We start from the raw sequence: 21862 nt of genomic DNA on the forward strand, positions 1-21862 counted from the left end.
TAGTGCAACAGACAGACACGATATGATTTAGTTGATTTATTGACCTTATCTTACAAATGTGTTTAGAATTAATCCGATACTAGGATTACTGTAGGCTACTATTTCCCCCCATAACAGCAACAACAACAGAACAAAACCAAAAAAATTACAGGGTAAAAGGATTTATGACAAACACTTGCATTCAAGATCTTTCACAAGATGCCACAATTCCTCACAAATAACTTCCCTGATGGAAAACAAAAAAATACAGATCACACACAGACCTTCAAATATATTCAAAACCTATATTCTAACATTTGCCAGTCCACGTTTATAAAAGAAAAACGTCCTTTATTATTTATCACACATTACATTTATTTTTTTCCCAAGAGAATGACAGCAGATTCTGTCACTCCAAACTCCTAAACTCTCTCCTGTGTTTTCTTGCATAATTGTTATTTTTTTCTCCTTTATAAACATTTAAGAACATAAAAGTTACAGGAAGTCCCCCGGGGACAGCTGCACAGCGTGCCAATACGCGCCCCTTTACGCACGGCGCATGGCTCCCCAGCGTCACACTGGAACGATAGAAAACAACATAAAGTCATTAAAATGCGGATAGAGGTCGTGGGCTACACTTATTTTCTTGATCAAAGAACATCATTTTCAAAGTAATAGTCAGGAAAAGTAATACATGTACACGTATGCTTTGATTTCCATGTCTCTTATCAAATTAATTTTATAATAAAAACTTTACATGACGTGTCAATTTTGGGGAAAATTACCCTACTTGAAGTTTAATATGAAAATGTATAAACGAGACAAAACCCCTCCAGAAATCACATCTCCAAATATTCTTCAATTTTCACATATATCTTTTTATAATGTATAACACATACCGAAGGCAGCCAGCCAAGCTTTTTCTCTAAGGGCATCTCTTTGCTCCTCAGCTTCTCCAAAACTTCTTGCAACGCGTCAATCTGCAAAGAATACAATGCAAAAAAGAGAGAAATATTCATGAAAGAGATTGTGCTATTAAAACTTGACATGGCGTGTCCATTTTGGTGGAAACTCGTTAGCCCATACTTGAAGTTTAAAAGCTCAACTTTATCTTTAATGCGTGTGCTATTAATCATCTCGTATGAGAGTCACTTCCCAGAACAATTAAAATACTATATCGACAGTCATTCGTTCAAAGCACCAACAGCTTCATTCATCCAGCTGACACATCTAACCCCCTAAATAAAGCTCTCACCAGGTCTTTCTCCTGTTGCGTTTTCAAAGGGAAATCCAATGAGCGCGTCTCCAGTGAGGAGTCTTCTGCACGAGCGAGCCACAGGTAGGCGCAGCAGCAGGTGGCCGCGAGGAGAAGAGCCCGAGCGCTGACCATGGTGCTGACACACAAACAGGAGGAGTCCTTCTCTTCAGTTGGCGAGAAAAGTGCGAAGTCTGCAGAGGGTTTGGAGGTGTCCTGTTAAGGCACCCGCTCTTTATAGGCGCTTTACGGCTGCTGTTGACATCAGAAGAAGCATCAGCCCTCTGAAATATTCATGGAACATTTTGACACGGGTGACACTGCTCAGCACCTTTGTGTCTTTGGAGGAAGGGACCTGACAGGATGAAATCAAGGATGGTTAAAGGCGGATTTACATTTCATAAAACATATTTGATCATGTAATGTCGTGGCTGAGTTGCAATCAATCCTTTATCACAAGCTTGCAATCTAATTTTGGTTTTAAACCTTAATCTGGCTGGCCTATTGTAAGCAACATAAATCTTTTCAGTTATTAATAATAACAATAATAATAATTATACTTTATTAATCCCGCAAGGGAAACTACAATGTTTTCACTCTGTTGTATACAGAGTAATACACATTACACAGAGGCCTGAAATACACACACATACTTAGTACCTACACATGCACTAATGGAGAGATGTCAGAGTGAGGGGGCTGCAGCTGTCCAGGCGCCCCGAGCAGTTTGGGGTCCGGTGCCTTGCTCAAGAGCACCTAGGCAGTGCCCTGGTGGTGAACTGGCACCTCTCCAGCTGTCAGTCCACCACCATACTTTGGTAAGTATGGGGACTTGAACCAGTGACCCTAAAAATACATCTAACTCATTTATGAGTCATTCTGATGTGCCATCATTAGGCAGAGAACTCACCACATACAAAACATAAAACAATCACTGCACAAAACTGTGAATCTGAATCTGGAACTGTCAAATCCAAATGAAAAAGAATGCAGCACAGTTTGTTTTTTATCTAAAACTAATACCAGCGCTTGTGGAGGGATACTACCTCCATGTTTTGCTGCTAATCTATTCTGCCTATCTTCTCTTGTCCCCTCTGTTCAATAAAGCTGAAATCAGACCTCAGGTTAACCCCCATTGACACCAATCTGTTATCAGGATCCAATTTCCTTTCGTAGTAATAACCTTAACCAACCCCTAAGCAATGTGTGTCTGTGTGTGTGGCTGGCTGGGTTATGTTTGCACACCAATCCTGTCAGAGACCCCATGTTACTGACAATTCACATTACCCCTGAGAGGCCATTCCTCCACCACGTAGATCACAATCTCATCTTCTGTCTCCTGAAAAGACAAGGCTAAGGCAGAAATTAGGGCTGTGGTCAATATATAAATCATATGACTCATTCAGGTTGAATACATTCAATAGAAAAATATATTTTAAAGGTCTGGTTTTTTCGAGTATTTGACACAATATTTATCTCATCTCATCTTATTTCAACATGTTCATACCCTTACAGATATATGAATACTCTCAAATGTGTGGGTGTTTGTGTGACTTGCAAACACATTATATTACAAATAAAGGTGTTTAAAATGACCCACAAGGCATCTATAATTGTTTACACTTAATGTTTAGGTGTAGCAACTAAACATGACTAAATTTTAATATTTTACTCAAAATGGATAAATATGATGTGGGTTCAATGAAGTGTCAGAATACGCAGATACAGTATGTGCTGTTTAACTGAATGTGGGAACCTTCATCCAAATTTGAAGATTTTTATAATAGGTTTCAAGTGATTTTTGGTTTAAAAGTATCAGTAATTAAACCAAAAATCACTTGATCAAGATCAATCAAAATACAGCAAATACTGATAAATGAAATAATGACATACGGTGTATGAATAAAGAAGACAAAAATGTTTTGCTTACATATGTATTTACATGTGAAAAAGGGAGTTTTTCCTCGCCACTGTCGCAATAGCCACTGCTAATGCTTGCTCTTGAGGGAATTACTGTAATTGTTGGGGTTTTGGAATTTATAGAGTGTGGTCTAGACCTACTCTATCTGTAAAGTGTCTCGAGATAACTCTGTTATGATTTGATACTATAAATAAAATTGAAATTGAAATTGAAATGTGTATATGTATATATGCATGTCATATTACTGTCTCTTTTGTTGAATTTATATAATACTTTGAAATTGCCTTATTCATTTTCTTTCTTTCAGAAAGAGTAGCTGTTTGCTGGTGCTAGTTGGAATCCAATTCAATAAACAGAAAAACATACAAGTTCCAATGTGATTCTTTTCTCTTCTTAGAATATAAACAAAATAGTTTATTTTTATTATTCCATTGCTTTCCACAGCAACTCTTAGAGCAATTTGTTCCATTGATCAATATTAGGCCACGGTGTGGTGCTATGGTCAACCCTCCTCCAGAAAATCTATCAGAGAGGAGGACATTGTAAATCAAAATTAACTTAAATAAAATGTAATTCACATGCCAATACTTTTAATAATACACTTGTTTAAAAAAAGGTTCTATTTATTTATTTATGTTTACTTCCCTGTAATTGTCTCTATCTGATTATATCCTTGTCCTCCTGTATTGTGTAGTATTGTATGCCTTCAGGAAGAAGAAAAAAAGAAATGGGCACCCTTGCCGCAGGGGGCAGCAGCGCACTTTGATGAAACTAATAATGGAACAACCGGAAATGTACAAACGGTTTAGTTAGAATATACAGCAGCCAACAAGCAGCTGGTAGTGTTGTGGAAATAGCTCTCAAGCTAACTATTCCAACGTTTTATTCTCCACGTTGGGTTTCCAGCAAAAGCAACAATGTCTGAAAGAAAAGTCCTGAATGTAAGTATATGAACACCGTGCCTCTTTTTTTTTAGCAACGTTCAAAACAGTTAGCCTTAAAGACTGAGCAAGAAAACCAAGCCAGCTACCGTTAGCTTTGAAGCTAACTGTGGTGTTATTAACGATGATAACAATTCCGTAGTGAACGGTGGGTTTCTGGTTTTGTTTCATCTATTCATTTGCGACATCTAAAGTAACTGTTACATCAGGGGCGTTTCTAGGACTTTGGCACATTGGGGGCATAGTTCAATAAATATAGTGTAGTAAAAAGTACAATATTTCTCTCTGAGAGAGAACCTCTAACCTAGTGGAGTAAACGTATAAAGTAACAATATGGAAATAATCAAGTGCAATTACCTCAAAATTGCAGTTAAGTACAGTACTTGAGTAAATGTATTACACTCAAAAACATTGTTTCACACTGTGGTGGAGGAAGTATTCAGGTCCTTTACTCAGGTAAAAGTACTAATACCAAACTGTAGTATCCTACAGATGTGTAGGCACGGTAAATGTAGTCTACATGGTTGCAATCCACTACTGGTTTAAACAAGTCTTATAAAATACTTGATGGTAGGGTTGAGACTGTGAATTACAGATTATAGAGAGGGGACATACATTTTTTTGCAGACCGAAAATACAGTCTGAATGAATGTTAAATTACATTGTGTGAATGTGAATCCCACTGTAACTTTTGCTAGGAAAGAACAAAACTACTCCATATTCACCAAGGGTATTAGGCATGATCTGGTACGAATATCTAAACCATTACAATTCTACATTCTCACTTCAGTGCAATGAATTAACCAAAGAATAAAAGCATTTATTTCTGACAAATAAGCCATGTGTTACTTTGCAAAACCTATTTGATAAAACAACAATACTCCACATGTTGCTATTTTTCAATTACTTATGGTGAAATCGAAGAGTAGCAAGAGTAAGTCCAGGTGAACTCAATGCATGCACGCTCCCGCGGTAAGAGGAACCCTTCCTATCAGAGGGTCACTACCTTAGCACGACACTGGCTTTTCAGTTACTGACGTGTGTTTTGTCTTCCACAGAAATACTACCCCCCGGATTTTGATCCATCCAAAATCCCAAAACTTAAACTCCCAAAAGATCGTCAGTATGTGGTCAGATTGATGGCTCCATTCAATATGAGGTATAACTGTTTCATCAATGTTCCTTCTTTTATTGTCCCACAGCTCACATAAACAGCAAAGTGCAGTTGTCCCACCTTTACATTTAGGATCTCAGGACATGAGGACAAAGTGCCAGTAGCTTAAAGTATTTGAGAGTTTTTTTCTGAAATAAACACACCTTTTTAATAAGGATTCCTTAAATGTGGTACTAAAAGAATTGTGACCAATTATAAACTTGTTCACGTACCAGTGCACAAACTATATAATTGGAACACTACTTCCAAATGACCACAAACATAGACAACATGTACTTATATATTGGTAATAAGCTAACATTGGTCAATAATATTGGCCATGCTGATATATATTGATCTGACTCTAATTCTAAATTTAATTTTAAGAATGCAGTACAGTGAAAGGGGGTTGCAACTGGTTGTTTTTTATGCTACTGATGACTATCTATTGAATTGGCTGTACTTCCATCCCATACTAACGTGGACGCAAGGCTTTATATTAAGGCCTTGGAAAGCGAAACTAGTTTCTGTTGAGATTTTGGTTGCATTTATAGCGAACAGGGCTAAACTATTAGCAACAAGGAATTGCTGGCCTCTGTAAATGGGTCCTGTGACTGTGGTGCCATCAGCATTGCCGCTCTGGTTGTTTGCAGGTGTAAAACATGTGGCGAGTACATCTACAAGGGGAAGAAGTTCAATGCACGCAAAGAGACTGTTCAGAATGAGCTTTACATGGGACTACCGATCTTCCGTTTCTACATCAAATGTACTCGATGTCTTGCTGAGATTACGTTTAAGGTATGTGAGAGTATTGAATGCACTGATTATCATTGTGATATTTATTGAAATGAGACAACACAAATAATAAAATAAAGGTAAATATAGAGATGTCTGCTATTTCCTGAAATAATTATTTTTTACGCACTTTCTTATCCCCTGTTGTGACTATAGACTGACCCAGAGAACACAGACTATGCAATGGAGCACGGTGCAACGCGCAACTTCCAGGCAGAGAAACTGGTTGAGGAGGCGGAGAAGAGAGTCCAACTGGAGAGGGAAGAAGAGGAACTTAACAACCCCATGAAGGTCAGTGTTTAAATGTAATTTACTGTTATTATTGTAATTGCCAATAGGAGTCAAGAGTTGATGATTTCCCACTCCTCCACCAGGTATTGGAGAACCGCACAAAGGATTCCAAGATGGAGATGGAGGTTCTGGAGAACCTTCAGGAGCTGAAGGAGCTGAACCAGAGGCAGGCTCTGGTGGACTTTGAGGGAATGATCGGCCGGTACAGAGAGATGGAGCAGAGAGAGAAGGAAAGGGAGAAAGAAGAGGATGAGCGTGAGACAAAGTGAGTGGGGAAGGTTTAAATAGACAATGTGTTGTTAAAGAATGGTCTTTTTAAGTGTACATTTGAGTAAAAAATAACTTATTTGACACTTGACGGCCATCTAAAGACTACATAACGAATGCCACAGATGCATAGGTGCTTTGATCTCTGCCTATGTGTTTGAATGAGTTTTGTTATGTGTTCTTCTTATTATCAGTGGGAACTCTGAGCAATATAAACAATATATATGTGAATTGTTTCACAGAGAGATGTTGGATCGTGCCCTTGTGAAAAGACTCAGAGACTCCGACTCTGATTCAGAGAAGGAAGAGGAGAGTAGCAGCAGCTCACAGTCAAGGAAACCCAGCACAGACAAACCAACAGACATCCTCACCACTGTCAAAACCCCAGAGGCACAGGTTAGTAGGCCACTCACATTCAACCGTGTCCCCTATGCAGTGCAATGACGTTTGCAAATATTTTTCACGGTTTGTTTCACCCCATTTAAAGTTATAATCCTCAAGATTTCAGTCCTGTGTCTGCAATTAATCACCTAACAGCTCATTGTGCTCGCTCTCTCGCTGCTCTTTCTTGTTCCTGCAATATTTAAAAATAATCCACAGTCAAACAATGCCCAAAAAAGCATTGTATTATGAACGAGCAGCAGTAGAAACTGTTGCTTAATACCACTCTTATATGACTTTAAAAGAGTGACGAATCAGGGGAAAATATGAATCACGATTTTTTAGCTTAGAATTGATATCACGATTCTCTGCCACGATTTTTTTTCTCACTAAGTGTAATCTTTATTGCACACATGAACCATGGCAAAACAAAACAAATTGGTAGTACCAAACATAGATATATATATTTTTTTGGAACCTATAGCACATTGCGCATCACCACAAGCCTGTAAACATAGAGGCTTCAATGAATAAAGAAAATAAAGTACATACTGGCGATTTAAGTACAGTAGGCTACCAAAAATAGTGACATATAACACACTGAACTAAATATGGCCCAGATACAGGCTCTATCTGAACTCCTTGAGTTTGTCAATTTCCAATTTAAGTACAGTATCAAAAACAGAACGAATGATTCTTTAACTGCTTGCCTTTCATGTGTTCAGTTGTCTTATCAAAATAAATCTTTTTTTTTTAAAAGAAAAGAAATCGTAGACATTTAATAATTAAATCGCAAACGGGCGAATCGAGATCGCGATTTTATAACCATTAATCATGCAGGCCTACACCCATGCATTGTTCACTGTCACAAAGATGCAAATGCAAAATAAAAACTCAACAGAAGAACTTTTAAAAAAGCAGGAATTGTCTCATGCTGTGATTCCACAGGGAACCTCAGCTGGAGGAGTGAAGAGGGCCAAGGTGGAGAGCTGGGAGAGGAGTGTGGGGACGCTGGGCAGTAAAGGGGCCCTGGGATCCCTGGTTGTGCGAAAGAAACCAGCGGCGGCTTTCATCAAACCCAGTCCAGTGGCAGCAGCTGCTGCTCCCACTTCACAAACGGGTAACACATCAGTATCTCATACAGCTTTTATTAAACCGTGTGTACCCTGACTCGTCTGAAATATAAAGACATTTCTTGGATTTATTTCCTCACAAACATTTTCTTTGTCCCTCTTGTTCCTATGAGCACACATGTATTTAACTTTGCTGCTTGTTCACATCCTTAATCCAAAAGTTTTCACATGATTTGGAAGGCACAATCATTGTGTATCTTGTTTTACAGATTCAAAGGCATCCACAGCTGACTCCAAGAATGCCTCAAGGCCTGTTACCACACAAAATGGGTCATCATCTCTCAGCCTGCTGGGGGCATATTCAGACAGCGACAGCAATGACAGCGAATGAGAAGAAGATCCTTGGGATGGTTTTTGATTTGTGACTGACACCCAATTGTATAAATGATGCACAAAGGAATATAATGATATGGACTTTTTTTGTAATGTGTAAACCAGTTTGTGGGTGTATCTTATGAAAGCCTTTCTATAAAAAAGAGACTGGTGATAAGCTAATGTGTTGGTGGGCAGTCATTAGCAGGAATTGTATTGTCTGCTGTCGAAACCCAGTGAAACACAAATAACCTTCCTTAGCTGATCCACCAGTTAATGGACCTGTTGTTTCTGAGAAATTAACCTAGAAAAAACTGGTAATGTTTGAATTTTTGTGAGTCACATTTGCCCTGTGAAAATATCAGGTGTATATTTTAGTGATTATTAAAATCTTTTTAAATTGAACTCTTTGTCCCTGACATGCTTTGACATCCTGCAACATATTTCATTTAATATCTTAAAGGTCCTATGACATGCTGCTTTTTGGATGCTTTTATATAGGCCTTAGTGGTCCACTAATACTGTATCTGAAGTCTCTTTCCCAAAATTCAGCCTTGGTGCAGAATTACAGCCACTAGAGCCAGTCCCACAATGAGCTTTCCTTAGGATGTGCCATTTCTGTGTCTGCAGCTTTAAATGCTATTGAGGAGGAGAGGGGGGGCTTGACAAACTGCCATGTTTCGCTTGTTTGCAAGCCATGATGTCTCTCTTTCTCATGGGTGGGCCAAATTCTCTGTGAGGCAAAGCAGAGAAAGGGGAAGTAACCTTTCCCCTTATGACGTCATAAAGGGAAGATAACAGATTGGCCCATCTGAGCTTTCATTTTCTCAAAGGCAGAGCAGGATACCCAGGGCTCCGTTTACACCTATCGCCATTTCTAGCCACTGGGGGACCATAGTCAGGCTGGGGGAACTATTAATGTTAAAAAAAACTCAAAGTGACATTTTCATGCCATGGGATCTTTAAAAATGGTAATGTGGGATCAGAACATTTAGTTTTTCTACTTCTATACTGCCCAATGTCTGCCCATAAAGACATGACTTTTATGTAGATCAGAAAAGCAAAAATATAAGCAAGTCTTAACTACTAACCTGCCATGATATTTCACTTAGTTCATTGTTATGTATGTATTTGTTTGTACAGTTTAATGTGATTTCATAATTTATAGGGCAGGGACGCATTTCATGTGATATCTGATTTGTATTAGCGCTGGGAGATGTACTTGTATTTATGTACAGTAATATTGATATCACGATATCTAAGATTTGGGTTAACTTAATATTATAGTTTTTTTGTTGATCTTTAAAGTTGGAAACAGCAGGTGACTAACACCATCTCAATTCAGTGTCCACTAACTTGCTTTTGAGCATCGATCATATTGCCCAGTCCTCATCAGCACATTGAGTTCGCTTTGTTGGCAAGTAGCTGATGTTCTAATTTTTTATTAATTATTTTACATTAACATGTATTAACCCTATCTTGTCTTTTCCTGTTGTCGGAGGCTCTCTTGCTTAAAATATCTTAAGATGAGTTAAAACGTGGCATTTGATATTGGAAATATATCCCAGCTTTGACCACAAAAAGACAGAGCTGGTGAAAAAAAAAATATTCATATTTGATTTTGATACTACACAAGTATTACTGGAACTGCATATGTGAGACAAATGACTGTATTTGCTTTAATGTCGACCAACTAAAAATATCTCACTATACTATTCCCCTTTAACCAGTCCGCCGTGCCAGTCTGAGTGTTGTGTCTGCACGGTCTGCACAGGTCTCGTCTGGTCCAGCTAGCATTAGCTGACTGACCTGCTTGGCTCAGAAGCAGGAAGGATTTCACGGATAACAATGTTTTATTTTTAGGCCTGATAACGTTAAAAACAAAACGCCGGATGTAAAACAGAAAGACACAACGGGAACGGCAAGCCGTCAATGCAAAGAAAGAGGGTGAGCGTAAAAAGAATGTAATGTCTGCAGTTAGTTAGCTAGCTAACGGTTCGACGTTAGCTGCTATCCAGCTAACTTAGCTAACTTTGCTTTGGCAAATTTACAGAGCGGTGACTCACATTACTTTAACCCTTTAACGTTACTTTTTTATAATACAAAACACAACAGCAGTATTTGTCTACCTAGTATTTAGCTTGGTGTTGGTATTTTTTACGGACATTCTGTCCTTAATCTACTGTTAATAATGGATTGATTTAAACCCCCTAATTTACCCCCGATGCTAGCTAACTAACGTTAGCTATTGTCAATGGTTGCTGTGATTTGCTGATTTAGCAAGCTGGATAGCGTTGACCTTTGTTATCAAAGTCCACTCTCTGTGCTTCACTTCATCAATGTTAACCCTGCCGACCTGTTGATTGATGCCAACACCTTTTATTCCCCAGAGCATGGTCAGTTATTCGGGGATTTAGCTAACTTAACAACTGCAGCCAATTTCATGTAGCTATGCTAAAGTAAACAAAACCTTCATGATTTCCGTTTGCTATTGAGTTATTTTTTCTCAGTACATGCGGTAGCAACTTTATTGGGCCATACACTTCAATTAGCAATTAGGTCAACCAGTATGTCTTGTATGGCCCTGATGCAAGACCTGACACATTGTGGTCATTTATCATTATAGTTAATGTAAAAAACAACAACAACTCAGGTGTCCAATTTATAATATCCCAAAAAATTACATTTGTTAAGCTGATGTTTGGCTTGTATACGATTGTATTGATCCCCCAATGGGAAATATGTGTTAGATTATTGTAAACTGTTGCCACTTCATTCCCAGATCCATGGCAAAGTGGCTAAAGGACTACCTAAACCTTGGCACCAGGCGTGACCCCCCACAGCCCCCGAGGCCAGATTACAGTGAGAGTGAGATTTTGAGGGCCTACAGAGCTCAGAAGGAACTAGATTTCGAGGACCCTTATCAACACTCTGATAAGGAGCATCAGAATGGTGGTTTCAGCCCCTGTAGTGCCACAGTGAGCCTTCCCTCTTTCCCTGAATTTGGTTCAGTGCTGCCTAATGGTGTGGAGGTATGCCATGCATGTTTTTACAATCATCTATGTGATTAGATGTTGTTTTTTTATTGTATGCATGTGCAGTGTCTTGTTAGATAAACATATGTATCTTTTCTCCTAGATCTCCCTTTGACATTGAGTAAGGTAATTCTTGAACATTTAAAGTTGTGTTTACATATGTTGTGTTCCAGGTAAAAGTGTTGTCTCCAAAGCACAGACTTATTAAAGTGGACTCTCAGGAGTTTGGCTGCTGTAAAGTTCCCCTGAGTCCTGTGACTGTCCAAGAGGAACCTGTAAGGACTGTTTTATTTGTGTTCTGCTTTATTTTCCTTTGGCTTTTCTCCCCTATTCCCTCCATCCTTTGCTTTGTCTTTATCTCATTCGCTTACTTCTCTGGCACACACATACACACAAAGCTATATTTCCAGCTTACTCATCTGTGAGATGCTCTTTGTTTCTCTCTTTCCCTACCAAGGTGGTTCCCTCTGCCCCAGCAGCGTTGGACGCTGACACAGACTACTCTGATCCATTTGATGTCCGTCCAAACCCAATAGGCAGACCAAACTGGGAGCCCAAATCTGCACCTACAGACTGCTGCAGCTACATGGAGCCATTTGAGGCCCAGCGGATTATCTCAGGTTTGTTATTAGATCTTTTTCTCTCCCAAATTTAAGTTTTCTGGCTTCTATTTTCAATTTTCGGCAAATGTTGATCAACACAGTCACACTGTTTGCCTGCTCTGTTTACTGTGCAGAGCTGCAGCACAGCATGATGACTAACCGGTCTGGGAGTGGAAATGGTGGCCAATTATACGATAACCCATATGAGGAAAGGGTTCGCCACCACCACCGAGCTGCTCCAGCAGCACAACAACTAATTCAGAGGGTTGAGGGTGGACTTGCCCAGACAGACAGCAGGGAGAGCAGGCTGCCTCAGGATGATGAGAGGCCAGCTGATGAATATGACCAGCCCTGGGAATGGAAGAAGGACAACATCTCTAAAGCTCTAGCAGGTAAACTGGCAATCTAAGCTGAACATTTAAAATATGTCTTAAATGTGTGTGTTTTTTTTGTTTTTGTTTTTTAAAACTAACCTCCTGTATCTTTCTGTCTGGCCATAGTTCAGTTTGAAGGGGCAGAAAGGGAGCGCTCGCGTGCCCAGACGGAGCAGACCAGGCTCACCAAGACTGGCACTACATCTACCATAGCTGACTCAACTACACTCCGTCTGGCTGGTGACACTCTTCCTCTCCTTGGAGAGAGAGTGGATCCATTTATTCCACTGGAGAGACAAGTGTAAGTGGACATCTGCAATGTTAAAAGATGGTGCCACTGTTTCAAATGTTTTTTCTTATTTCATTGGTTAGCTGTAATCGTCATCCTTGCACAAAAACTTTCAATTTCACATTGCTGACTAACTTGATGAATTCAGATTCTGTGACTAAATTCTGTGTCCACATGATACAAGCCTTTGTATCATGTGGACACGCTGACATTTTAGTTGTCATTACTTAGAATTCCTCATGGGGGCGACAGAAACTACACACTAGCTTTAATCTTGTATTTCTAAGTAAATGTCCCCTGGCTTACAATGAACCCTTGTGCTTTTGCTTAAAAATCTGACGGGTTAAATAAAAGCAGCTAACATTTAGGCTACTATATCATATTAATTTATTGTTAACATACATTGTTAGCTGTTGAGCTGTTTGTGGAAGCTGACTTTTGCAAGGACATCTGTTTCAGACAAAACAGTTGCATTATAGAGGGAATGTACATAATTTCTATGTATACACTAATCACCACATTCACTCCCCCGAACAGCAACATGCAAAGGCCAGTCTGCCATTTTAGCAGTATTAGTAGAGTAAAGAAGTAACTATGGTTCGAGACAGAGTAAAGAAAATGATAGTCCCATGATTTACCACATGGATTTAAGTAAACTCTTCTGTTGTCATGTTTCATCCTGGTTCCCTGCAGGTGGTACCATGGAGCCCTGAGCCGCTCGGAGGCAGAGAGTCTACTGACTCTGTGCAAGGAGAGCTCCTACCTGGTGAGGAACAGCCAGACCTGCCGGAACAACTACTCGCTCTCGCTCAGGTAGACACTCCTGCTCACACTCTGACTCCAGACGCATTTCAGATTCAAATCATTATTGTCCCACATTTGTTTTTTTAAGAGTTATTTACTGCACATTCTGGGCTTGTCCCATCTCTGTGCCAGTTGTAGCAGGGTTTTTTTTTTAACAACTTTCTCTTTATGCTTTATTGTAAGATGTACTGGATCCAAAATAAAATCCTCCTTATACTGTCTTAATTTGAAACATCATTGCACTCTTTTAAAGGGGAATTCTACACCCACTGTACTGGGCTGTTTCTAAAATGATCTGATCCACTTTTTGTTATGATCTGTGGATGGTGGAAGAGCTTCTTCTCAGACTTGAGACCTGAGGCAACTTTTAATTGTTCGCCATTTTCAAATTACCTCTCTTCCCACCCAGTCGCGTTTATCTGTGTTGCCCCCCTCTCTTCTCTGCATGTGTGTTTGTATCACATATAAGTAATCAGCATGAATGCAGGAATTGCCAACATCACATCTGTACTCATTTGAAGCAATGAGTGGTGGAACAGTAACTTGTTTGGATTGAACCCAACAGAAATCTCTTGTGTGTAGCCAACTATAAGTCAAGTAAATAATCAAACAATATAGCAATAATTCAAGCAGTGTCAATGAATGCATTTGGCTAATGTTTAATATCACAAAAATGACAATTGTAGATCATCAACACAAGATGTTTCCAAGATCTTTGTGGATTCATTTTTAGTCCAGGGTCCACATTTAATAAAATTCTCATAATTACACTTAAGAATCCTCTGAAGAGCCAATGTAGCAGTAATAATGTTACCTTAAAGTGAGGAATAAGACAAATTCATCAATCTGAGCATACATGTAATAAACTACATAGCTAATCAAATCTTTAAAGTCTCCAGTAGCTATTAACAACAGGCTACCAATGATATAAATATTGATGAAATTACACAAAATTGGCTAAAATGAAAACAATCTGGAGCAGGGAGGAAAGTGCTGCTGCTGGTAGAGCAGATACATCAAATAAAAACATGTAACATAAGAGGCCGCTGACAAGTGGAAACACAGTGGAGATGCATTGAAATAGACTACAATCAAAATCAAATTGTTTGTAAATCACCTGTTTTCAAATTGTTTGAGGATTGCAAAAAACGCACGTCCTATTGCCTCAGATAACGCTTTATTTATGAAAGCCAATGCAGTATTGTCCAGTCAATTCAAAACATTAGCGTGGAGATGCATTGTCAACCTTGGGGAAACGATATTCTAAATGCAAGGTCCACTTACTTTGCTTTTTCTGGAGCTTTCAACCGGATCCCACAGCTTCTTTAGCGAATGACACTTGCTCCGGTACAGAGCTAATCATGTGGTACTAGGACCACCTGTTTAATATATATATATATATATATATATATATATATATATATATATATATATAATATAATATATAATAATATATATAATATATAATAAATAAAATATATATATATATAATATATATATCTCTGCCCTCCCCTCTCACAATCTCAGGATCTTCTATGAATGGTGATGCTTTTTTCAAAGAGAATTGATTGGTAGTAGGCAGGTTGATCTGTTATCTTGAACATTACCGGCTCCAGAGCAGGTTAGCTGTTCAGCATAAATTACCATGGTGATTTAACCCGGTAAAAACCCAGGGTTAACCCTGAAGTTACCTTACTTACCCCAAATCTTTCTTCGTAGTACGGAGTACAGACCGTAGGTTTGTTTCAGTGATAAAGACAGAGTTTATACAAATGTATTGTACCATCCTTCATCATTTCCCCGCATCTATTCCCAGTAATTGTGCATTGCCCTAATTGTTTTCAGAAACAGAACTTGTCAGTTTTCTTCCAGATGGGGTTACTCACTCATTGGAACATTTCTTGGCAGGATACCAGGGCATTTTTGTCCTGATGCGAATCTTCCCTTCTCTCTCTGTCAGGAGCTGTAAGGGCTTCATGCACATGAAGTTCACTCAGTCTGCAGATGGGCGTTACGTGCTCGGGGAGAACAGCCCTCCCTTCTCCACCATCCCCGAGGTCATCCACTACTACACCACACACAAGCTGCCTATCAGAGGAGCTGAACATATGTCCCTACTGTATCCTGTCATAGTGCAGACCCTCTGACACTGACACCCTTGCATACTCTTTCTCCTAGTGCTACTGAATACAATATATACTCAATATTTACCTATTTCCTTCCTATTTTCCTACATGCCTTTTCATCGCCATTCTACCTGCACTGCCCACAAGAGATTGGACTATTTGGTGCTATCTTTTCCATTTACCATAACCCCAGTAACTACGCTGGCATCTTAATAAGAGAGCTCAGTGCCTCATGAGTATTTGCCTGTGAACTGGTGTTGTCACTGAAATCCCCTTATTTTAATACCACTGAAAATCAGCAATCATTGATATAATGATTGGTAGCTGAGTACATTTAGATCAAAGATTTAAAAAAAAAAAAAAAAAAAAAAAAAAAGACAAACTCATGTCTTGAGACAGTAGAATCTACAGAATATTGCATGGAGATTTTTCTCTTTTACTGTCGAGCAAAGATATACTGTGCTGCCAGGTCACTTAAAGGATAATAGTGGTGTTTTCTCTTGGTCTATGCCAATCATCTAGGTTTTGTTTTCAGCCAAGGCAGCAAGTATTTTAAGGTAAACAAAGTTATGGATATAGGCATCAGGATTTAAACTAGATATTGACAGTAGAAAATGCTGTTAAAAAAACAGTTACTGTCCTTTACGTTTTAGTTACAATATCAACCAAACAATACATATTTAACCCTGGCCTGTGAATGTTATATAACTGCGTGCCCTGCAGTGTTCTCCTGAGTTCATGATATGTTTGAACAGTACAAAGCGACACTATAATGTCCGGCAGACATGGCTTGCTAACTTCACACAGTAGCAGAATCCTGCAAAACTAGTTTATAGAATAATTACTACAGTATTATATTGAAAGCTTGTGGCTTTGTGATTATGACTATTAAAGGAGCTTTGGTAGATTATTTACTGTGCTGTTTTATACGATTTTGAAATGTCTGTTGAAAATAAAGGTGTTGTCTGTTTTTAAATAGTCTCTGTGTCATTTGATTTTGCATTGACTCGGTCTGTAAATTTAAAATGAATGATTGTGAAACAGGAATTTTTAAAACACATATTGGGCTTCATAATGCATGTCATATAAATAGATTGTTGTGCCCAAATTCAATATTTTAGATTCTTTATTTGTATTTTTTCCTGAACTGAAGTAAAGGTGAGGTAAGTTAAATGTGCTTCTCTTTTAACTGCAGTTTGGGATTAATGAGGCAAGGCAGCTGAAGTGTATCTCCTCAGCTTGAACATGTCCATATCATCCAGCTCTCTTGTATGGCCTAGAATGAAAAATGAATGTAACAACAACTAGTCAAGACCCTGGCTGAAAATGTTTATTATATATTTACAGCGACAGAAGGATATTGTCTGTTATAGATAAAATCTCTGCTTTTTGTATTTCTTTTGTAAGTTGGGATTGATGGAAACTACCTTTGGTTTATTTTCTTTATTTACGATTTTAACACATTTAGGAGTTACATTTAGAATGCAATTTGATGGAAGTAGGAAAGTTGAATCACCTGAATTATGTGCCTTTTTGAATTGCGTCCACGTTTGACTATACATGAAATGGCACTTTTCAAAACAAAGTACTTTACAGTAAAAGCAAAGTATAACAGTAATTAAAATCCATATTAAACTAGTGGTAAACAGTGATAATATAAGTGTAAATCTTGAAGGTTAATGAGGCCACTGTTGTTACAAATCATATTTATTTCTTATGTAGGCCTATTGCTCATTTAATGCCCTACCTTACCATCTCTCTTTTGTAAGTTTTCATATTTGTCTAAAGTTTTGATTTGTTCTGCATGCAAAGGTTGAATGAATGACTATATTAAAGTTAAGTGATTAAGTGGCAAATACCTGACTGCACCGAGGGGAGGCAAAGTTGAACATCTTGACTCGCCCTGTCCATAGACGATCTTTGGTAGACTGTACCCCACCACGTCATCTGATCCCCTAGCAACCAGCAGTTGTCGTGTCACCACGAGAGAGCGAGGTACTGTACAGGTAAACATTATTGTAGCTAAGATAACAGAAAGAGTAACATTTATAAGTTTAATATAAACAATTATTTGTTGTTTTGTATGTTCAGTGTTATTTTAACTGTAAATGAATCCATTGTTTTTTTTTATTGTTTATGAAATGACAGGAAGTAGTTAAAATGCCTATCACATTTGGTTTCTTGTTTAAATAGCTTGTTTTATCTGTCCAACAGTCCAAAACCCAAACATTTAATTCACACTGACATAAACCAGAGAAAATTAGCACATTCTCACATTTTTAGAGCCTGGTTGAAACTAGCTTATGTTTAGAATTTTTGAATTTTATTTATTTTGATTAAAGATATGTATAAGTCAAAGACTGTCTAAGGACTAAAGTATATACTAAGGCTCAGTCCTTACCGCAGTGGGCCAGGTTTGAGTCCGACCCGAGGCACTTTGCTGCATGTCCTCCCCTTTCTCTGTCGTCCCCTTTCCTCTCCAGCTATTTTTTTCAAATAAAAGCCCAAAAAATAATCTTCAAAAGATATGTTACTAAAACAAATATTCTGCTTTGGATAATAGTTTGTGTCTGATATGGGTTTTTCCACAAAGAAGATGCAACCACCTTAAGAAATCAAATCTACTGTACTCCTCTGACATTTAAATAATTAAAGATAATGTACTATGTAAATATGTAATATGATTGCTAGACAAGATGTCCCAGCCTACTATAGGTCCATTCTGAAAGCTTCAATGGAAACTTATATACTGAAATGACAGACTATCATCCTATTCTAAAACTTGTAAAGTAGCCTAAGCCAGCTGCATTGATTTCTTTTAGTGCACAGCACACACTATATGTAACAAAAGTTTCTGTTTCTTGTGGTTTGTGAAAGTAGATGACAATGTGATAGTTGATCAATTTTAGCAGCAATATGCTCTGTATCCCACATCAGCTTCAACTGTTTCCATGGCAACACTGACGCAGATGCTCGCTCAGCCCAAACCCAACCGACTCAGATATCCAGACCGGTAGGCTTTACTGAACCCCTCTGTCTCTCTATGTCTCCATCTTTCTCTGATGAGGCTTCTTTGTTTTATCTTCCAGTCGTTCTGTTTACTGGCTGGATCAGCTGCCACCAGAGAAGACTGGATCCACCACCACAACTGGTACATCTCTCACTTTCTCTCTCCTCTGTTTTCTTCTACTTACAAACCTGCCCTGTGCTGCTTTTTTGTGATGCTATGCATCATTTTTTTCTCTGCAGAGTTAACCCCTCGCTGGTCGGAGCTATGTAGAAGTAAAAAGTTCTACGCTCAAGTCACGTAAATATAATAAGTGTTCTGTTATTACAAATGCATAATACTACTAGTGACTAAATAACCACAATTTAGTTTTTTGTTTCTTTTGCCTTTAACTTTATAACTTCCTCCATTTTTACCTTTTTGTTTTGATAAATTCAGTATTAAGTCCATTTCTACAGCCATCGCTGTTTTTTTCACATTTAAGTCTGGCAGCTTTCCCATTATAGATAGGCTTTTAATGTGAAAAAAACATCAATATATATATATATATATATATATATATATATATATATATATATATATATATATACACACATCTGTATATAACATGTATATACTATACTGCAATGAGTATAAGGTGACTCTGTTGTGCTCATAGAATTAGTGCTATGGAAATGTAGATTATGTTGTTGATGTCAACAAGCCAAACCAAAGAAAAGCTCATTAAAAGGAACCTTGCGGAGTTTCGCCCATTAATAGTGCTATAGAGTGGTGTACTTATGAGCAGGTCCCCTTCTTGTTTGTTCTTGTACATGTGCAATCTAATACACATTCCTGGCAATGGTTTCCACTGATCTACAAGTGCCAAGAAACACAACAATGCTGCTGGCAAAAGTATTTAAATCACCTTAGCTTAAGGAAGGTTTTATGAGACAAGAGGTACACTCAGCTTGTTTGTTATGCCTTAAGTTTTTGACAAGATAATGTTACAGGGATCCTTTAAGATCTGCCAAAACTCATCTCCTTCTGGCTCTACTTTTTATCATCTTGTTGTATCTTTTGCTTTTATCATCCTTCCTTTCTTTCTCTTTGCTCATCTTCCTCTTTTTATTTCCTTTCTCCTCTAATGTTACTCTTTATCATTTTCTGTTTCGTTTGTCATTCATGCTCTCATTTACCCTCTTCCTCTTCTTTCTTGTCCTCTATTTCCTCTACCCATCTTTTTGTCCTTCCCCAGAATTTCTCCAGTGTGGGAGGTGAGTGAATGGGCTCTCAAGGCGGTCCCCTCCAATCGGCTGTGTAGTCTGGCTCAACCACGGGCCCCTGCAGTTGGCTGGCAGCCAGACCGCCTACTGCTTGCTCCTGTGAGTAACACGCAAATCATTTCCTGAGAAACTGCTGTGTATATGTGGTAGATCACCAGGTAGCTGCAGCTTTCGACGTATGCCATGAATATGTCTATTAAACTCCACAGCCAACTGTGTTAGTAATGCCAATCAGTTGGGTTGTCTTTGTGTCTGTCTTCGTGTGTTTTTAATTGGGGCTTAGGTTTTGTATATAAGAGCTGTTTTGTTGTCTATAAGCTTGTTTTCAGGTAAAGTGGCAATAAATACATCTTAAAAGCTTTACATTTAACTTCCAGATATCTATCTGCCTTAAAAACAAAAACTGCAACTTCAACTTTGAGGATAATCTCTATCTCTTGAGCATTAACACATGGTGTACACAGTATGAGTCCAAGTAGATAAGATAGGATAAGATATTGATCCCGCACAGGGTAACATCCATTGTTCCCTTAGTGCTGTATAAGTCTGATAAGTTATAATTCATGATTTGCTGTTATCTATATCGCTGAACAACATTAGTCACCAGAGGGAGAATTCCACTGATATTTTTTTAATTTACCCATTTGATTTAGTTTGATGTCTCAGAGCTCATGTCTGATACTGATGCTTTTTGTGTGCGTTTGATATAATATAATCCATGGCCTGAAATGTGATTGCAGTTGAACAGAGTGGCGCAGACGGCAGTCGCCACTTCACGAATTTGCCAGCTTGCCCAACCAAAAAGAAGACTGGTTCTAGAGGGTTCTGGCCCCAAATCTAAACCTGTACCCATGACCCACATACCCTGCAAAGCCTCGGCACACATAGAGCTACTTGCTTGTACGTCTGTTTTTGCATCATCCAATCTGATAAAATTGTGCTTTATTGTGGCATTTTTAATATTGCATTTGACATGATTACTTTTATCTCCTCAGCCCCTAAGTCTGACCACCCCAAGTTTGAAGGAGAGCGCTCGGTGTGCCGGCCCGTCTCCAGAGCAGCGTTGAACTACGTAGCCAGCCCGAGACTTCATGAGTTGTCCAGTCCCAAAGAGAGGAAGGCTCTGTTTGAGGGATACGACCCTTACATAGTTAGCCGGGCAGCCCGGTCTGCTAGCCCGTCGCCTCGGATACAACAGCTCTGTCTGCCTCTGCCTCGCAAATGTAGCTCAAACTAGGAGGGATGAGGTCAAGTCCCCTGAGAAGTGTTGATTGTTCTCCTTTTCCTTATTGTGATAAATATGTTCTAAAATTGTGACAAAGGCCTCTTATTTGCTCAGTTACACAAATATACACATGGGTAGAACAGTACAGCAGCATCCTGTATGGATTCACTGAAAACTATGATCTCTAGTTCTGCAACATTTAAGGATAAAACTGAAGTTGGTTGGAGTAGCACTGGTTTTGGGCATCAATCAACATTTTTAATTTCCAGTGTGCAGTGCTATTACAAAATTATGAAAAAGACAACCTGCCTAACTGTAGGAAGTCACAGTTAGATTATGAAAAATCAAACGAACAGGGGGAGGTGTTGTTCACTGTAGTTAAAATTGCTTTGAGACATCCTTCAACACACATCATGCAGCACATATCCTTCACTTTTTAATTGTTGTTCTTATTAACACCAGGCAGAGAGTCAATGAGTCAGCTCTGCAGAGAAATGCTGAAATAATTGGCTGTATTTTAAAAGGCTAGATGAACCATAACATAAAAGGACGGTTAATACCCTTTGAAAATAGTTTTGGTAACATGATCCTTAATCCAGATTAATCAATGGGTGAATCTCATTTGAGATGTTGTCTAAACTGTGTGCATTGCAACCCAGCACTGAAAGTAGAGAAAGTGAAACATATATGTCCTTATTTTATAGATG

The 21862-nt window shown here is 38.6% G+C and overlaps 4 protein-coding genes across 4 annotated transcripts; 3 read left to right on the forward strand and 1 right to left on the reverse strand.

Moving 5' to 3' along the window:
* Nucleotides 1–21: 21 nt before the first annotated feature.
* On the reverse strand, nt 22–1380 carry LOC120548850 (cocaine- and amphetamine-regulated transcript protein-like). Its single transcript, XM_039785371.1, has 3 exons — nt 1235–1380; nt 879–959; nt 22–557 (listed from the first exon to the last, which is right to left on the reverse strand). Exons 1-3 carry the CDS (start codon nt 1367–1369, stop codon nt 450–452), a joined length of 324 nt encoding a protein of 107 aa, XP_039641305.1. The 5' UTR covers nt 1370–1380; the 3' UTR covers nt 22–449.
* A 2562-nt stretch (nt 1381–3942) lies between these two features.
* yju2 (YJU2 splicing factor homolog) lies at nt 3943–8521 on the forward strand. The gene is made up of 8 exons (XM_039787074.1): nt 3943–4096; nt 5155–5255; nt 5903–6047; nt 6201–6335; nt 6419–6600; nt 6845–6998; nt 7932–8103; nt 8326–8521. The coding sequence occupies exons 1-8, from the start codon at nt 4073–4075 to the stop codon at nt 8445–8447; spliced, it is 1035 nt and encodes a 344-aa protein (XP_039643008.1). The 5' UTR covers nt 3943–4072; the 3' UTR covers nt 8448–8521.
* Nucleotides 8522–10152: 1631 nt separating this feature from the next.
* Nucleotides 10153–16634, forward strand: shda (Src homology 2 domain containing transforming protein D, a). The gene is made up of 8 exons (XM_039786776.1): nt 10153–10375; nt 11211–11460; nt 11637–11738; nt 11921–12083; nt 12200–12457; nt 12566–12740; nt 13422–13541; nt 15493–16634. Exons 2-8 carry the CDS (start codon nt 11215–11217, stop codon nt 15677–15679), a joined length of 1251 nt encoding a protein of 416 aa, XP_039642710.1. The 5' UTR covers nt 10153–10375; nt 11211–11214; the 3' UTR covers nt 15680–16634.
* A 1949-nt stretch (nt 16635–18583) lies between these two features.
* Nucleotides 18584–21211, forward strand: theg (theg spermatid protein). The gene is made up of 6 exons (XM_039786693.1): nt 18584–18671; nt 18748–18809; nt 18908–18965; nt 19903–20029; nt 20671–20830; nt 20926–21211. Exons 1-6 carry the CDS (start codon nt 18610–18612, stop codon nt 21165–21167), a joined length of 711 nt encoding a protein of 236 aa, XP_039642627.1. The 5' UTR covers nt 18584–18609; the 3' UTR covers nt 21168–21211.
* The last annotated feature ends 651 nt before the right edge of the window (nt 21212–21862 follow it).

This window comes from Perca fluviatilis, chromosome 20 (genome assembly GCF_010015445.1).
Source record: "Perca fluviatilis chromosome 20, GENO_Pfluv_1.0, whole genome shotgun sequence".
In the NCBI taxonomy this organism is placed as follows: domain Eukaryota; kingdom Metazoa; phylum Chordata; class Actinopteri; order Perciformes; family Percidae; genus Perca; species Perca fluviatilis.

Excerpts from the sequence above, each read along its gene's own strand:
- LOC120548850 (XM_039785371.1), bottom strand. The coding sequence starts at position 1,369 with ATGGTCAGCGCTCGGGCTCTTCTCCTCGCGGCCACCTGCTGCTGCGCC. Across the intron at positions 960-1,234 it reads CGCAACAGGAGAAAGACCTG|ATTGACGCGTTGCAAGAAGT; the intron begins GTGAGAGCTTTA and ends TATTCTTTGCAG. Across the intron at positions 558-878 it reads AGCTTGGCTGGCTGCCTTCG|TGTGACGCTGGGGAGCCATG; the intron begins GTATGTGTTATA and ends CTATCGTTCCAG.
- yju2 (XM_039787074.1), top strand. The coding sequence starts at position 4,073 with ATGTCTGAAAGAAAAGTCCTGAAT. Across the intron at positions 4,097-5,154 it reads CTGAAAGAAAAGTCCTGAAT|AAATACTACCCCCCGGATTT; the intron begins GTAAGTATATGA and ends TGTCTTCCACAG. Across the intron at positions 6,336-6,418 it reads AACTTAACAACCCCATGAAG|GTATTGGAGAACCGCACAAA; the intron begins GTCAGTGTTTAA and ends CTCCTCCACCAG.
- theg (XM_039786693.1), top strand. The coding sequence starts at position 18,610 with ATGGCAACACTGACGCAGATGCTCGCTCAGCCCAAACCCAACCGACTC. Across the intron at positions 20,030-20,670 it reads ACCGCCTACTGCTTGCTCCT|TTGAACAGAGTGGCGCAGAC; the intron begins GTGAGTAACACG and ends ATGTGATTGCAG. Across the intron at positions 20,831-20,925 it reads ACACATAGAGCTACTTGCTT|CCCCTAAGTCTGACCACCCC; the intron begins GTACGTCTGTTT and ends TTATCTCCTCAG.
- shda (XM_039786776.1), top strand. The coding sequence starts at position 11,215 with ATGGCAAAGTGGCTAAAGGACTACCTAAACCTTGGCACCAGGCGTGAC. Across the intron at positions 12,084-12,199 it reads GGCCCAGCGGATTATCTCAG|AGCTGCAGCACAGCATGATG; the intron begins GTTTGTTATTAG and ends TTTACTGTGCAG. Across the intron at positions 13,542-15,492 it reads AACTACTCGCTCTCGCTCAG|GAGCTGTAAGGGCTTCATGC; the intron begins GTAGACACTCCT and ends TCTCTCTGTCAG.